At 34.7% G+C, this 18098-nt stretch overlaps 1 protein-coding gene across 3 annotated transcripts in view; it reads left to right on the top strand.

Moving 5' to 3' along the window:
- Positions 1-12460, top strand: part of LOC117114133 (NAD kinase-like) — a 52305-nt gene extending 39845 nt beyond the window's left edge. For all 3 annotated transcript variants that reach the window (XM_033257685.1, XM_033257684.1, XM_033257686.1), the window contains exons 5-11: positions 2262-2347; positions 4610-4712; positions 5489-5640; positions 8501-8600; positions 9927-10084; positions 10841-10923; positions 11454-12460. In XM_033257685.1, the coding sequence (XP_033113576.1) occupies positions 2262-2347; positions 4610-4712; positions 5489-5640; positions 8501-8600; positions 9927-10084; positions 10841-10923; positions 11454-11631 (860 nt within the window). In that variant the 3' untranslated portion in view covers positions 11632-12460. The remainder of the gene's footprint in view (positions 1-2261; positions 2348-4609; positions 4713-5488; positions 5641-8500; positions 8601-9926; positions 10085-10840; positions 10924-11453) is intronic.
- Positions 12461-18098: the final 5638 nt, after the last annotated feature.

Consider the following 18098-nt stretch of genomic DNA (forward strand, 5'->3'; position numbering starts at 1 on the left):
CACCAGAAGGACCCCACTGGAAATAAGTCGTCTTCTAGACTTTCGTGGGCTATCCTTGGTGTTTACACTGAATAAGTCCTATGAGATCATACTTATTTTTATTTTCCATGGAAAAATTATGGTTATTATTTTTTTTTTCAAATAGCAAAATTTGATGGGGGTATTGATTTTTTGGTTTATTTCTTCTGTAATATGTTTTACTCTTGCCCATCTGGTACAGTACGTGCAACCATGTTATTTGCCACCACTAGAGAGCGCTATTTTGTCATAGACCAATAACATTATAAATAATCGTCTATTGATTTTGACATTAAAACAGAGTCAGTTGTGCTAATTTGAACATCTGAACTCAACTATTGATTAGATTTTCTGCTTTAACTGTTGATTTAGGAATTAACCATCGATCAACTAATCTGATTAACATATTTAACCTGACATCCTTTTTAATGTAAACTTCTACCAAATGTGAAATTTAGCGTACATTATCATTGTACAATACTATTTTCTTTTCTCTTCAGATTATAAATCTCATTTAAAAGGAATAAAAAATGCATCATTGAGGCATGGATCTAAAACATTTCTAGTTTAAAGACTTCACTAAACACAATATCCAGTGGTGTATATACAGTACCTGGGGAATCTCGGGGAACACTCCTTCCCCTGAAAATTTGCTGAGCAAAAATGCAGTCCAGTAGTTAAACCTCATAACTTACACCTTTTTTATGCTCCAGGCGCGGATCCAGCGGGGGTGGGGGGAGGGGTCAAGCTGAAAAATAAAAAGGAGATAGAAAAATTTGAGTTAAAAAAAATAAAAGAGAAAAGTACCATGTACCATGAGTTAAGTGGCGACCTTGATTGTTTCCCACTTATTTACACCAACCATGGTGGGGCGGAGGTGGGCATGGCAGCGTGAGCTTCATATTGTTGCCCCCTCCCCCATTTCCTAAACATTGCACTTCCCCTCTCCTCACCCTCATCTTTTCCTCCATGTTAATACTTCTACATAATAAATATGCTACTGGAATCACAAGCAGATTTACAGTAAGGGCCAGTGCAAATAAAACTTTATAGAAACAGTTTTATTCTGTTTATTTGTTTTGTTTTATTCAATCAGCAACCAAGAGGGATAGATCCACTGAAAAAGAAAGTTCTCAAATATAGTACAAATTCACATCACACTAATCTTCATAATTTCAATCCAAAAGAAAGATGGACTATCAAATTGAGAATAATTTCATATGAAGAACTTTCTGTCAATAACTACTTGGCTAGCTAACATTTTCTTAAACTAATTTTAATTGAAAGTAGTATTGTAGCGAACTTCGATATTTATTTATACAGTTATAAAGTAAACAATTAAAATGTTAGTTCTTAGCCACAGTAAACGTAGACATTTTACCTTTTGTATTGTCCCCTGCTGTTTGAATACAAAACAGGGGATTTAGTGGGGGCTGTGATTCTCCTTCCCTTTTAGAAAGTCAGAAAATAAAATAAAGAAAGAAAAAATAACTGAACGCCCAAAACACCTCAGAGGTTTATTTTCCAGGGTCTAGAAAACAAAAATTTCATCCCCCGGAACCCCTGCTGTAGTATTATCTCGATTGGCCCTACTTTCGGGGCTGATTTTGTGGGGTACAGTAGGCTTATACAGTACTTGTCCTGAGGAATCCCATGTTTATGAAAACACTTTTTCAACTTCAGTAAAGACCAATCAAATCCATTTTCAACATTGTCAATCTTAGATATTTTCTTACCTGAAGGTATTACTAGTAAATTTAGTTGAGCTAACCAATCACAGAACACAAGATCATTAATACATCAACTTTACGTCAATAAAGTCTATGACGGCCAGATATTATCAGCCAGGAATGGTTAAATACAGTGGAATAATAATAATGATAATAATAATAATAATAATAAAAATTTAAATTTAAATTTTTAAAATTTAAAAAAAAAAATATAATTCAAATTACAGTATACTCTGGGCAGCCTAGGGAATGTAGGTGGCTCATATGTAAAGTCGGAAAAAGTTCAAAGTTCAAGTAACATGTAGGGTGGGCTGAGCCAAGGTGGCATTAACCCAAGCAACCTACAGTACATGTTTGGAAACAGAAGGTGACTTTGATGTCTACATATTGATAAATTTCAAGTGTGAGTAAAGTGATTGTACACATCTCATATTACATTTTTCCTGAGGGAAGGAAAAATCAATTGTGCTATTGGGTTACTAATGGAAAATTTGGTGATTTCTGTTTTCACAGGTGATAACATAAGTGATAAAGTTGATTTCATCGTTTGTCTAGGTGGAGACGGAACACTGCTGTACGCTTCTTCGTTGTTTCAACAGGTGAGATTTTTTGTACTGCGGTTGAACCCTTTGCGGTCGTAGAATGTTGTTGGCTATGCCCTATTTTACCATTAATTAGAGTGTGGGGCAGGGGCAGATCCAAAATTTATCAAACGTGGAGGGGGAGGGCACAACATACTTAGAATAGATACAGTAAGTAAGTCAGTAGAGCTAATTTCAATATATGCTTTGAAATTTGAAAATTTAGTTGAAAGGGGGGGGGGGGGAGGTAACCGTGTCCCCTTGCTGGATCTGTCCCTGGTGTGTGGTTTCTCCGATACGCTGAGTATTCCATGTGGGGTGGTCTTGAGTTTTTAGTCTTCAAGTAGAATGTTAGCTGTGTGTTAGAAGATTGAAGATTGTAGATTGTCAGTTGGTACTCAGCGTTGTTAGCTAAAGATAACTAAGGTTGGGTTGTAGACATTTTAAAAGTGGGCAAGGAGGGTTAAATGAAGGTGGAAGGAGGGCCGTGAAATTAGCTTGTGCTGGGTGGAAAACCTTAAGGCTGGGTGGCCGCCCACCACCATCCACCATAACTACATTCTTACGTACTTAAAAAAAACAGTGATTTTGAATTAGAGCGTCTTGAATCAGAGAGTGAACTGTTCTTCATTGAGGGCAGCAGAGCCTCTGCTCTGCTTCCCTCAAGGATAATTTTTATTGAACATTCCCTAATACATTCAGAGTTCACAATAAAAATTCATGTTTTCTCCAGAAAAAGAACTTGATTTATATTTGAATTTTTTATTTAAAGATGGCTTTTGCCTCAGGCTATTGTAGGTGAGCACACTAAAATGGGTTAAATATCGCTGTATCATCTTGCTATAAGGACCCAAGCCAACGTGGTTTGTAGTCTTTCTCTATAGTCAATATTGATGCTACAGTAGGCCATGGACCAGGCCTAATCGCTTGTTCTCTGCTGTGTATATAGGCCTCTATTAAGCCTGGTTTCCGTAAAATTGCTACAGCGTTTTCAGCGCAATCGTTGTACTGCGTAGTAGTCCCAAACACAATCGGGAAGGCTCCCCGATTCGACCGACCAATCAGCATCACCGAAAGCTGGGTGGGTGATAATATTGGTAAAACTCTAAATAACAGGAATGGATTTTATGAAGGCAAGGAGGCTATAAAACTAGGTGGAGGAGCATGATATTAGCTTTAGGCTGGGTAGAAAATTTCAAGCCTGAGTGTCTCTGCCCACCTTTGCACCTCCCTGCATTACAGCAGACTCTTAAATTGATTAATGAAATTTAAGGATTATTGTACAGTTAGATAATATCTATAAATCAGCAAATTTTGTTTTCTCTCTGTTTTTGTTGGAAGTTAATAACTTATTTTAATATCCTTTTATTTAAATGACCTTTACTGCAAATATTTTAATTGAATTGTGAAGTATTTTTTATAGCAGGCAGTATATCTTTAATCTGCAAAGAGGCGGGTGAAAAAAGTAGTAAAATACCTGTAAATTTTTTTTCTCTATCTGCTTTTTGTTGGAAGTTAAGTGAAAATCAATAAGAATGACAATTATTGATATTGTGCAATAAAGCAGATTAGAAATTGGTATTTATGGCCAAACATTTTTAAACTGCTGTACAAAGATTCAACAATAGAAAATGCTGAACAATACAGTTGAACAAAGTTTAAAATATTAAACGAAAACATACGCCCAATAAAACCAATTGCTTTGTAATTTCAAAGGCATTTTTGTAAATTCATCGTAATAATAATTCTGGTATTATAACACTGCTTAATCGGCCATCGGTAATTTTTTCCTCATTTGGTACAGTATTTCAACATTTTCCATTTCCCATTGTAAAGGCAAGACTGGTTTTATTACCCTGTTTTTCAAACATGCCACCAGCCAATATTGGAATAGTTCAAATATCAAATACAAACAAAATTGGAAATTTACCAAAAATCATAAGGCATGCCTCCTAAAACCAGTGCAAAGTAATGTTTGAAAATTCTGTAAAGTACTTTAAATTTTGTAATAGCTTTTTACCTCATCACTTGGGAAATACTGTAAAGTCCTTTATTTTCCCGGGGCCTTATTTATCATGATTTTCACGATAAAATGACAATCACAAAAATTAAGGGTGTGCAGAATCATTAAATTCTGAAATTCTGTTATTTAGGTTTTTGACTGTGGATACTGATTTTGAGATTGCAGGCCTCATATTTCTTGTATTGTATAAAATATACATTGATTTATTGTCTAAGTAATATTTATGTTAATATGTATTTTTGTTATTTTCATTTCAGGGTAGTGTTCCACCAGTCATGGCATTCTCTTTAGGATCACTAGGTTTTTTAACACCCTTTGATTTTGATTTCTATAAAGAATCCATTAATTCTGTACTCAAGGGTAAGTTCTGTTTGTCATATTGCATTTAGTGCTATTTAATGAAGATCAAAGCCTAGGGCTTATACATTAGGAATTCTCTTTTCTCAAAAAAGTAATGTCTATTAATAATTTGGAGGGACAGCCAGTCAGAAGGTATTTTTTCAACTTTGCATGCCAAAATCAAATATTTTTCTTGAGAGTGTTGGTAATGTCCGCTGGGCTACTTATTCAAACCATACACTGGGTCTGGATGGATGGATGGTTGAATTTATTCGGTTTAAAACCCAGGTAACACAAAATTCTGAAGAAGACTTATTTCCAGTTGAGTCTCTCTGTTGGTGATTGGGCAGTACACCGGGAGACAATCCCCTTCTCTTTACTGAAGAGTGTACTGCATTCTTTAATGTGCACATGGCTCATTTTACCAACTGCTTAAATGTCTCATCCGAAAGACGGTGCGCAATCATAACTCGCATTTCAGCCCTCCTGCTGAAACACAATGAGAGCAGCGATGGGAACCGTTGACCTAGAGATCTCTATGGTTCAGCGCATTTGCTTTGAATAATGCTGGTATGTGAAATTGGATGTAATGTAGGGAGTAGACTTGTTGTCAAGGAATTTTAGGGTTCTGTATTAATTAATTATCTATACAATGCTAATAAGTCAAATTTTGTAATTTACAGACAATAACAAATTCTTGAACTACAGTATATGCTGTATTTTCGTTTTCTATTTCTACAGGAAGTCTATAATGTTGAAAATAAGGAGTCAATAATTGTTATTTTCTATTTCTGCAGGAAATTTAGCTGTAACGTTAAGGAGTCGTTTGAACAGTCATATATACACAGACGACAAAATTCCAAACAACCACCATAATGATGATAATGACATGTTATTCGGGAATGAACACAAGGATCCTGATCCTCCAAATTTAAAATTTAAATGTCAGGTAGGATGGTACTATTTAGTTTTTGTGAGTAAGGGCAGTGATGTTTTGTGAGTATGGGCAGTGATGTGTAACAGCTCGGGGCTGTCACTGATTAAAACCATGGGTCCCAGATGTTAAGGTGGGGAGCCTTGGGATATTCATTTTTCATTTTTCTCCAAATTGGCTGAGCTGTGCCTTCAGGGTTCGAATTTCCTTAAAATGCTCCATCAGCAAATAGTTTCTGTGGGCTATGGCTTTACTACAGCAATTTATTCTTCTTCTACAGCAACAAGCTTTGTCAATTGTTTTAAGAATAGGCCTATTCTATAAATGTAGGTGTATAATCCATTGCTAGGTCAGGTGAGTCAACAGCAACAAGCTTGCTGTCGAGCCTGGGATTTACAACAGCAGTAGAAGGCCCTTTCTACAGCAGTTGCTGTCGGAAATTCGAACCCTGGTCTTGGATTAAGCAGAAATTGTATAGGACGCCCATAAAATGTCAGAAATGCTTAAGCTGGGGATTTTCCCAATGTCTCACTGTGCTTCCTACTTGGACCCAATCCTCGGGGTAGTAGGGCCTAAAAAGTCAGCCAGGGGACCATGCCCCTTTGTTACACCACTAAGTAAGGTAGGGGGTAAAGAGAATGTGCAAATTAAATCTGTTAAATGATTAAACAATTTTTGCCCTCAACCTATCAAATTTATGTAAGGTAGTCTGAGAATCATTACCAGTGCCGCATTACCACTGCAGCACTGGTTCGAGTCTCAGTGGTGCCAAATTGCTTTTCTGTTCATTATTTATACTGAGGGAAGGATCTAGGATTAAAAGGCTAACATCTTAACCACTAATCTACAGATTCGGTCCCTTGTATTATCATTGTTATTTTTTATATTCAACATTGAGTAAACGTCCATGGAGTAAACTTAACAGTTTAAACTTTGTAATGCTTTATAAAGTATTAAGTTTATTCTTATCTTAGTCATAGGTAACGGGATTTAAAGTCATGACCCTGAAATAAAGTAATCCTATTTACCACCAAGCTATACAGCTTCACTCCCTTTAAGTGTTTAGATTTTCACTGATTATTATGTCAGGGATCATGTGTGTCCTCAAGTCTTTCAGAAGGCTTCCTGCATTTGCACGATCAAGCAAAACTTTCCCAGAAAGTAACCCATCTCCTGCATATTTGTGATGTGTGCATGTTCGAAAATTCAAACCAGGAAAATATGTTTTGTGCTTTCAACTCTGCTCTATGCATCTAAGACATGGACAATTAATAGAGAGATGGAGAAGAAAATTGAGTCATTCGAAATGTGGATGTTTAGAAGAATGTTAAAGGTATCGTACATGGACACGGTAATAAACAAAGAAGTATTGAACAGAGTGAATGTGAAGAAAACACTGATGAAAACAATTAAGAAAAGAAAATGCGAACAGCAAAGAATGATAATGGAAGGAAAAGCTGAAAGAAAGAGGGGAAGACCAAGAGGAACATGGGTGAAGAATATATGTGAATGAACGAACAGAAGTTATGAGGAAACAACAAGATCAGCTAAAGATAGAACGAAATGGAGGAAAATCATGGCATCCAAAATCCTTGGTGGATATGGAACTCACTGATAAAATGATGATGCATGTTTTTACTGTATTATAATTTGTCTTTTTGAAGTATTGTGTGCTACCATATGCAACAGAATAAGATTAAATGTCAAATCTCCTTTAACCAGATCTGCTGGATGTGTCTTCTTCAAACTTGGCACCCATTATTTAATTTTTTTTTTTTAAATACCAAACTGTTTTTTTTTTTCAAATACCAAACTGTTTTTTTAAAATCTCAGTAGAGTTTGTTTAGTTATGATAAGCCAGATTGATGTGACAGAAAAAGAATTCACTGAACTAACAAAATTGTGATTGTAGGCTTTAATCCTTTGGAGGACAAATTTACCTATTGTCAGGGGGACACAAAAGATTTTTACCACAAAATTTCTTTACAAGTGGAATGGAGTTGAATAGCTTGGTGGTTAAGATGCTTGCCTTCCAATCCTTGGGTTCAATTCCTGTCAGTGTTGCAGGATTTTTTCTCACGACCAAAACAACCCCACTCCGTAAACTTCCAAATTGAGATTTAGTTTATGTAAAAAGAAGCATCGTGTGTCTATGCTGTCTTGTGAAAAGGATTGTCACCTACAAGTAGGACAGTGATATATTCACTATTGACAATCCTTGGTGCATATGTTAATGTGTGCCTAAATTAAGGGGGGGAAGTTTCAAACCAGAATCCACTGAATCGCCTTATTTAATAATAATAAAAGAATTTGTACTGTAGCTTTTTCCAATTCATACAAGGTGCTTGTGATTTTATTACTGTATTCTAGTATACAAATAATGAATGATTATGAGTGCAATGGGATAAAATATTTCATGAGGTGATTTTTAGTCCACACATTGAAAATATTCACCTTCCATCTTTCTTGTCTTTTAAGAAGTCAAAAGTGCTTGATCCAGTGACTCAGGGTAATATACAAAGTGCTGAGTCTTGTTGGCATTAAGCACTATATAAATCTAACATTAGGCAAGACTTTTTAATACCTTGTTTAGCGAACCGGCTGACTGCAAATATTGACAATTTTGAATAAAAATAAAATTTTATTTTTGGCAAATTAGGATACCCGTTTTCAGGAACAAAAGAGTTTTTCTTTATTTTTATTATGCCCTCCGCTGCCTTCCTAATTATATAAATTTGAAGCATTTAACCATCCTATTTACATTCACAAATAAAATTTTATTTCTATTTTCTCCTCTGTCTGTTTTTGTTTCAGAGACCTTATTTACAGTAATGCATTCATGGATGCTAATTGTTTTAATTCCTTATTTTGGTAGGTTTTAAATGAAGTTGTGATTGACCGAGGCCCATCACCATTCCTGTCGAACCTTGATCTGTACCTGGATGGTAGTCACATCACTACTGTTCAAGGAGATGGTAAATAAATATGACTTGATCGTTTTGAAATTTCCTTGACGAAAATTAAACATACAAATTGTTCCTCACTTTGCAACATACACTATTTGAAAATTTCACTGATTGTGTATTAAAACATGTAAATAATTAGGAGCCATCTCCCAACCACGCATGCAACGTATAACTGATAGTACATGCAATAAATCGACCACATGCAAAAATCCTCCGATCTTCTGTTGAGCCAGGGGCTCAAAACCTACTCTGTATTTAAATCAAAGTTTGATTTTTTTATACGATTGACCAAGTTATGCATCATCCTGTTCAAAATGAATACAATGCGAAGAGGGTATATGTAGTCTCATTATGCATTTTTGAGGACATTGACATCATTATCCCGGTGACAATGCAGCGTAGATGATTGTTACGGTACTCTAAATGCACTAGTTACTAAATATTATGGTTCTAAATACAATGTAAAGGTAATCATCCCACGGTCTTGGGATTTGAGTACCAATTATTGCCTGTTTCAAGAGAGAGCAAATTCGAGGAGAATAATTATAACAGAGTATGATGCAGCGTTAGCAATTCATTAAGTGTGTTTGGAAAGGAGAACGTCGCCAGTACATTATCATGATGCTTATTAAATTTTGTCCTCTCAAAAATCATTCTGAACAACTGAAATTTTGATCCGTGTACCCCCGTTTCTCCTCCACCATTCAACCTGCCCACATTGTTTGAAATTTATTTGTATGTAATATTTATTTATTTATTTTTTATTATTTTTTTTCTTGTTTAATTTATTATAGTACCTTTAAATTTGTGAAAGTCATTTCAAGTGGATGATGGCCCTTTATGACATTTGAAGCATGCAATATAATTTAATGGAATTGGTTCATGTAAATGATATGGTCTACCTTTTATTCCTATAGAACCATAGTTGTCATGTTGGGAGATGTTGTTGGCACCTTTTCCTCACAATGGTTAGCATCTTTAAAAAAGTGCCTTAATTTGAGGAAAGAAAATTTAATTTATAAACACTCAAAACAAATTAATATAAAATTGTGCAACATTATATAATGTATAAGTCAACGTCAGGTCATTGTGACATAATGCTTTGTATTATATTTCTATTTTAATATGATATAAGGGGTTGGCAGAAGTTTTTGGGATTAGGCCTGAAAGCACGAGTCTCATGGCTGATGCGTGACACTTGGTAGTTGATGGATGAACAGTTAATACAGTATTTCCAGGGTAATATGTTGTACTTGGAAATTACTTAAAGGCATAATTTTTTATTCATATTCAGTTGGCATCATATACTTACTATTTATTCATTTTGTTGTTTAGGTCTTATTATCTCCACTCCTACTGGTAGTACAGCTTACGCGGCAGCAGCAGGGGCTTCCATGATACACCCCAATGTTCCAGCAATTATGATCACACCAATTTGTCCCCACTCGCTCTCATTTCGACCAATCATCATTCCAGCGGGAGTTGAGCTTAAGGTATGATAATTATAATGATGTTATTGATTATTGTTTTTTTAGTGGTAAGGTAGGGGCGCCGCTAACTACAGCCTTAACATCGGCATTAATTAGTTGAGCTAATAAAAGTTAAGCCAATGTAATTTCTTAATTGCTTTCAATGCAGAATGTCACACTTTCTTAAAATTTAACGGCCGTGCATAACCAGTGCCTTTCCACATCATGGATGATGATACTATTGGCAGGCAAGTGCCTTCTGCGATGTTATGCAAATCTCTTAATGGGCTGGCATACTGCCATAGAAGGGCATCAAACATATAGGGCAGCTTGTTTCGGTCCATAATTTCTCTTCACAATGATCCACTTTACATATGGTTTCTATAATCTTTTTTTCTTTTTTTGTTGCTTTTACTACCTAACAACTTGAGAACTGCATCAATTTTTATAAAGTTAGTTTTTTTATATTGTGTACCTATATCTTGAGAGTTATATTTCAACAATTGCTTTGATCGTTTCTTGAAAAGCAATAATATGTGTTCCAAGATGCTTCAGTTTTTAATTTTTCGTGCATATAATTAGATATGATATGTACAGAAAAAAATTAAAATACTTTATACTCGATGTTTGGGACAACCCTACGAAGTATTGCATTTTTAGTTGCTGGTGAGAATCACTTTTATTGTCGGAGAATGTCGATTAAATTATAAAATAATTTAATATTTTGTTATTTATAGTTGTATTTATAATGAAATTCTTTTGGTAATTTTTCCCTATTAGATTATGGTACCTCCTGATGCCCGACACACAGCCTGGGTGTCACACGATGGAAGAAACAGGCAAGAAATCCACAAAGGATATGCGTAAGTCTACTCATTTGGTTGATCAATCATTTTTTTTACTTTATTTTTGAAGACATTTAGTTGATGGTTAAAAATTAAATGTTGTTTTCTCAAATAAAAAGATGGTTCCGACAAATGAGATAATAAACTATAATTTCCTTACAAGGATTATGATAAATATAATGAATAGAATAAAATAATAAAAATATTACAGTATATGAATTTTTATTTAATTTTTTTCTATGCCATCAAAGAATATGAATTAAATTATAAAATGGTTTAATATTTTGATCCATGTATGAAAATTTTAATGGAACTTTTTTATGTGTTTATATATTTTGATGAATTCTATATAGGTGTTACAAGTCAAGAAAAGAAATTTTTGTGTTGAACAATAAATCTAAATCTATCATGCTTTTATTTCGGACTACTTTGTGGTTTTAGTGCATACCACTTCTGTTTTTGCAGTAGGCCAATTTATTGCCGTTTTGACTTTAAACCATTCAGTCGTACACCACAAATGAGCACAGATTTCTTACTTATTTCATTAGTGTCCACATCACAACGTCGATCTATCCAGTAGCATGCGTGTGTCGGCGGGATCAGATCTCTGATTGGTTTGACAGTCTGGGTGAGTGCCTGCATTGGAACATACGACAACGCCAAAAGGCTATGACTACAACATGTGCAATCAAGAATGGAGAACCGGAAAAAATCGAGAAGGAATAGGATACAGGATACTCAAATTATTTCAACTTTTATCTCAGGATTATGTCGAGCTAACAATATTACGTTTAAATAAGAACATTATAATAATGTTACAGTTTGGTGTTGAAAATCTTATTTTGTAGAGCCAATACATACTTAGAACCTAATTTTACAACGTTTTAACGTTTGAACGTTCCTGCAACGCTGTGTAAATATTATGTGACTACCTAACCACAACGTTCGCGAATGTTACAAGAACGTTGTGTGTTTGCAGGGCATGCATAAATTTAATAAGCTCTCTGTTAATCAGATCAAAGTTCTTATGAATTTATCTGCAGCCGTAGATATATCTTTGAAGATTCATACCTTAATTTTTTGTATCATGTAATTTTGTAGAGAAACTATTAGAAAAAATGTGAATTTTTAGTTTACCATCTAAATCAGTACATAGAGGGCAGGCTTCATGTGGTACAATTATTTACCCTTGCAGGTCTTAATTATCATTATTATCCTCTTGCAAAAAAAATTATGGTTGTGTTGCCCAATTGGAAAATAGTTCATTAGTCACACCTTGGACTTTGGTTGGGTAAAATCTGATGAAGTTATTACCAATTATAGCTTGAAAAATGGTCTTTAAAAAAATTTGTTACTATAATAAATGTTCTTAGATTTTCTAGAATTTAGGATAACATAAAAACTTACTTTAGTGTACGCCCCTTTGACAACATCCTACGTGTGTGCTTATGAGTATGTGGAATTACTTCCTCTATAATGCTAGTATGAATAAAACAGCTAAAACATGTACTGTAATGATATGTTGTAGACAATAATATACAGTAGGCTGTTCTGACTTTCTTGTATGTTCCTTTATTGGTATCTTGTTATCAAACTGCCTTAAGGCTCATGTGTCCTTACTCTATGTATCATACAATGGAGGGCTCACTCATAATCTTAAGTACCTTCATTACATCTCCCTTTTTTTTAATTTTTTTTTTTATTTATTTATTTTTTTTTTTTTTACAAAATCTACTTATCTAATATTTCTTTTTAGCACTTTAGTTTCCTTTTCCTTAATAAACAATCCTCAACAGGTAATACATTCTCTTTCATTTGATACAACAATTCTACAACAAACTAATAATAACTACATTCTGTTAACGAATGTTCATTAACTTTTGTGCTCAGATGTAGACTATCCTGGCACAGTGATTATACAGGGATTATTCTGCCCTTTTTTATATAATCACAGATCAAGTTTTGTAACAGGTTTTCTGTTACGTTTCGGGTAGCGAAGTCGGTTCTGTCTTGTGCTATTTGGTTCTATTCGCCGGTCTTTAGTATTTTGACATCCTTCCTTGTCAATCAAATCTCTACGATTCCTCCTGTAGTATCTACCATCGCTTTCAACTATATACGATCTTGGCGTATTGTGTTTTTCAACAACTAGCGCTGGCTTCCATTGTGTATCTTTTCTTACACAAACTCTATTAATAATTAATTTTTCTAATTTAAGACCAAAGCTGCTAAAGACCATGAAAACCTTGTCCCTAAAACCGGGCACTCACAGTTGTTGACCGAAACGATTTTATGGAGAACACCAAGATACGCGTGGATTATTTTTAATGGCGATCCCTTACTACTGCCAATGACAGCAGACAGCGTTGCATCGTTTGGTGCTTACAGGGAGCGGAGATGAGTTTGTCTCGTTTGCCTGGCTTAAGGTGGTCTTTTATTGGAGGAAGACCTGTAGGTTTATCAAAATTTAGTAGAGTACCGTATTCATGATGTTTAAAAAATGCAATTCAAGACCAAAATGACTCAACCTGGATAACCAATGTACAATAGATATGCTTTATAGGGTGCTATTACAAGGATTAATTAATAAAATTAAATAATGTTGATCCTAACGCATCGCAAATGGAACCACCACTGGACGAAGGGATCCCAAGCTCTACTTTCTGTATCTGTCTCTTATACACATCAGATGTGTATAAGAGACAGTCTTCATCCTGTCCAGCTTGTTTGAAATTCCACAGCTGAAAATTTTACATTTACTACGGAAATCTGAAGACATAGTTATGGAAATGCATTTATACAAACTTCAGAAGTCTGCAAAGCAGTCTTCTAGAAGAAGAGTCATTCATGCCTTAGTTCCTGTGTGTACTTAAAAAATCCTTTTGGTACAGTTATTGAAAATAAATGATGGCATCGTCTTCTGCATTACAGGCCATTGCAACTAGATTATAGCATGGAGAGATTAATATATATTTCCTCCATTATTATAGGCATGTACGGACGATATTTAGAGGTAAAACAGTAATACACAAATGTCACTTGAGACTGCATTCACACTTTGTTCACCCAGGGCAAATGTGTTTATTTTTAATACTTTGTTGAAGTTAGTAGTTAAAGCTTAGAAGTAGCTATTTAAGTTTTCCTTAAGTTATAATGGCCACTGTGTCATCATCTCGCAATGGTACCTTTACAAAATTTCTCAAAATTGCAAACAAATATGAAAACTTATTTGTAGATTGTAATCTGTAATGGATGTGAAGTTGTAGCAGGAATTGACATAAAAATGGGTTGGAGGGCCAAAGTGAATTTTGGGTTTAACAGCAAGGGCCACACGAAAACTTTGATGTTTTCAATGTGCTTCCAACTACCTTCATGCACTGCTTTCATACCGCTTCATGCGCAGTTTTAATATTACTTTTTACAAGTAATTGGTGTGGGGCTGAAAAAAAAAACAAATGTGTTTTCTAGCCAAAGATGGTTGGTGGGTTTTAATTCATTTTCTCGGGCTGCAAAAAAATTGTCGTCCCAGTGCAGACTTAAATTGTCTAAAGTAAATTTTTTACTGAACAAAACATAACTGAACAAAGGGCACTACAGAAGATGAGGAATAGACTGCTATTTCAGGGCTTAATAATTAGCCTCCTTTGAACATGCCTACTTGGTGTAACCAGGGAAGGGGAATCCACTACCTCCTGATATAACTGGTCCGGGGTAGTCTGTACTACAGAGAACTAGGGAAAAATAGGCCTGGACAATTTTTCATGAATCATTTTCTGATGCCGTTCCTTCCTTTATTATATGATGCTTTTCTCAATACTATTTATAAATTTTCAAATATGATGCTATATTTTTAGTACTTGCAATATCAATTATAATTTCATAGGTATTTTTTCATCTTAGCTTTTTATTTCACTTTACTTGACAGCACTTGATGGTATTGTAGATGGCAAGTAAACACAGTTCTCCCTCAAATTAAAAACCACCTCCAATTAATGACCACTTTTCTGTGGCCCTAGATGAACACAAATCTTTTATCTTTATAATAATTAATTTTTCTAATTTAAGACCAAAGCTGCTAAAGACCATGAAAACCTTGTCCCTAAAACCGGGCACTCACAGTTGTTGACCGAAACGATTTTATGGAGAACACCAAGATACGCGTGGATTATTTTTAATGGCGATCCCTTACTACTGCCAATGACAGCAGACAGCGTTGCATCGTTTGGTGCTTACAGGGAGCGGAGATGAGTTTGTCTCGTTTGCCTGGCTTAAGGTGGTCTTTTATTGGAGGAAGACCTGTAGGTTTATCAAAATTTAGTAGAGTACCGTATTCATGATGTTTAAAAAATGCAATTCAAGACCAAAATGAATCAACCTAGATAACCAATGTACAATAGATATGCTTTATAGGGTGCTATTACAAGGATTAATTAATAAAATTAAATAATGTTGATCCTAACGCATCGCAAATGGAACCACCACTGGACGAAGGGATCCCAAGCTCTACTTTCTGTATCGAGCAAACCAATTGAAAATAAAATTTTATATTTATATAATAGTTATATATTAAATATAAACTTAATTAAACTTTTAATTAAATATTTAAAAAATGTTGCTTATCAAAGGACGTAATACTATTTTTTTTTTTTAGTCTTATGCATAGGCCCTTAAATTTGCTGGTAACCAACTTAAGGATCAATTTAAATTAAAGTGAAATCCTATTTGCTTTTTGACTTGTGTTCATAGTATAGTTAATAACATTCAACCTTTCAAATGTGCAATTTAATTTTTTTTTAATTGAATTGTTTAGGTTTTTGTAAATAGATTACATCACTGACCAAGGACTGAATAAGGTTATTGAACAGATAGTGAACCTTTGAATATAATAACAAAAATATGAAAAATTATTGTCATTATTACAGATCTTCCTCTATTTAAAGACCCCTTCACCACCTCCAATTAGAGGTCCCTTGCTGTGGCTTTGGATTAACAATATCTTTTTCTCTATAGCCTCATAATTATTTTTCCAAAAAGTTGCTGATGACAATGGAAAATCTGGTTCAAAATGTGGTCTTTAATTGGAGAAAAATCTGGTCAAAAATGTGGTCTTTAATTGGAGGGAAAATCTGTGTTTTGTTATATGAGATACAAGATACAAGGCAATTTTATTGTCTGAAATTAGTTATGATATTAATGTATATTAGTTGTATAAGAAATTATGTGTAGATGATGAGTGAATTATTTTATAATGTTGCGTTCCATTGCACGTGTGATAACCGTGAACACAACCCTTGAATCATAACATTAAAATGTGTTAACGCATGCATAAGTGTTGTTACTAAGTATGCCAATTTCAGGTGTGCAATATTAATGCATAATGTACGGCCTAATAAATTCACTGCTACTCACTAAAGTTATCAATTATGAACAATGAATATTTTAATCAACCTATAGTTATAGAAGTGCACATTACATATTTACAATTTTGTAATTGTTAAAAGTTAAATAATGTGAAGTTTCCCATATTGCTCAATTATGATGTAAATACTGTACTTGCAACAACTTATCTCTCTTTAAAGCCAGGCTCTGGAGGAAGGATTGATATGTTGTGCATATTTTAAAGACACAAATGGGTGTTTGGTGTAAAACCCGGGAACTGTTAATGAGATACATTACTTAAAAACTTGGGCAAAAGGTAGACAAAAGGGCAGTTATGCCCCCTTTCCACCCAGTTTTTTAATTATTCAAGTCTGTGCCTCATTAACAGTGGCGTAATGGTGGGGCCGGATGCAGAGACATTATGCTGTGTATCAAGACAGCCCTTTTGGGTCAGGGTGCTAGATCGAGGACCGTAGGTCTATGGTTAGGCCGGCCCTGCGGACCGCTGCACGAGAACGCATAGGCATTACACCACTGCTCATTAACCTTTTTTTTGTCAAACACTTCTTTTGTGTCAGCATAAAGAAACCATTTTGCTCCGAAGCCTGACTTTAAAATTATTGACAAGAGGTTTTAATTATTAACTTTGGAATACTTTTCTCGACTTGTGATCACAGTGGTCACAGGTGCATTGGAACAAAGCTTAGAACAAAATCTTGACAGCGTGTATTCCTTGCAATCAGTAGTATACAATACTATAATCAACATTGCTTCAGTCTGTAAACTGAAAGTATTATTTTAGGTTTAATCTGGAATTATTAGATAATACAAAGCACTGTACATAATATTTCTTATACCAAGGCCAATGTTAGCCTCTTGTAAAATAAGTGTCAAAAAATATTATAATATACTTTTTTATACATTTGTATCAAAATAAAGTCATGTGGTCGAATTTTTTAGAATTGTGGTCAGTTTGTTGGTGTTTTGTTCCGATAATAGTGTTAATGGAAATGATTTTGGTGAATATTGTGGTTGTAGAAACGACAGCGATATTAAACATGGTGAGAAAATGTTGTTGTTGATGGTACAGTAATGGTGGAGTTGGTAATCATTGAAAAATTGGTGGTGGTCGTGATGATGAATTGGCGGTGGTACCTAGTGTTGGTGGTGGTGATGAATTGGCGATGGTAAGGGTATACGGCAAATTGATTGTTGCGGTATTAAATTTGATGGTTGTGGTGATATTGATGGATTGACGATGGTGCTCGTAGATGATGGCAGGCCGGGAAAAAAATGTTTGTGCCTCCGACCATGAAAATTGTCTCGATAATATGCCTCCAGCATGCACCAAATAATATTATCTTTACTTTATTTATTTACTTTATTTATTAAAAAACACATGCCAGTATAACAAATGGTGGCCCAATGGGCCAAATTGCTTGTAATATAACAAAAGGCAATATATAAAAGCTAAGGTGTCCTACTGGTGGCTAAGTATTTATGGGTGTAACTATGTGTTATCCGAGGACCGGAGCCGGGGGTGGGTATGGGATGGGGTATCCCCTCTTCCCAAAAGGAGATTTAAAGTCAGGCTCCGGAGGAAAAAATTTTTTGATATGTTGTAGAACTGATTTTTCTAAGACAAAAAAAAGTTGTTTGACGAAAAACTGGGGAACGGTGAATGAGATATAGACCGTGGGTTGAGGATCGAAAACGTTCAATTCTGTGACCCACCAATCCGGGCTACCTGGCTTTTGCACAAAAATGTCAATACTATTAAATTGTAACATAATTTGATTGTCGGCAATCGTGAA

This window comes from Anneissia japonica, unplaced genomic scaffold, assembly GCF_011630105.1.
Source record: "Anneissia japonica isolate Jap-2015-1 unplaced genomic scaffold, ASM1163010v1 scaffold287840_len1291095_cov163, whole genome shotgun sequence".
Lineage (NCBI taxonomy): Eukaryota > Metazoa > Echinodermata > Crinoidea > Comatulida > Comatulidae > Anneissia > Anneissia japonica.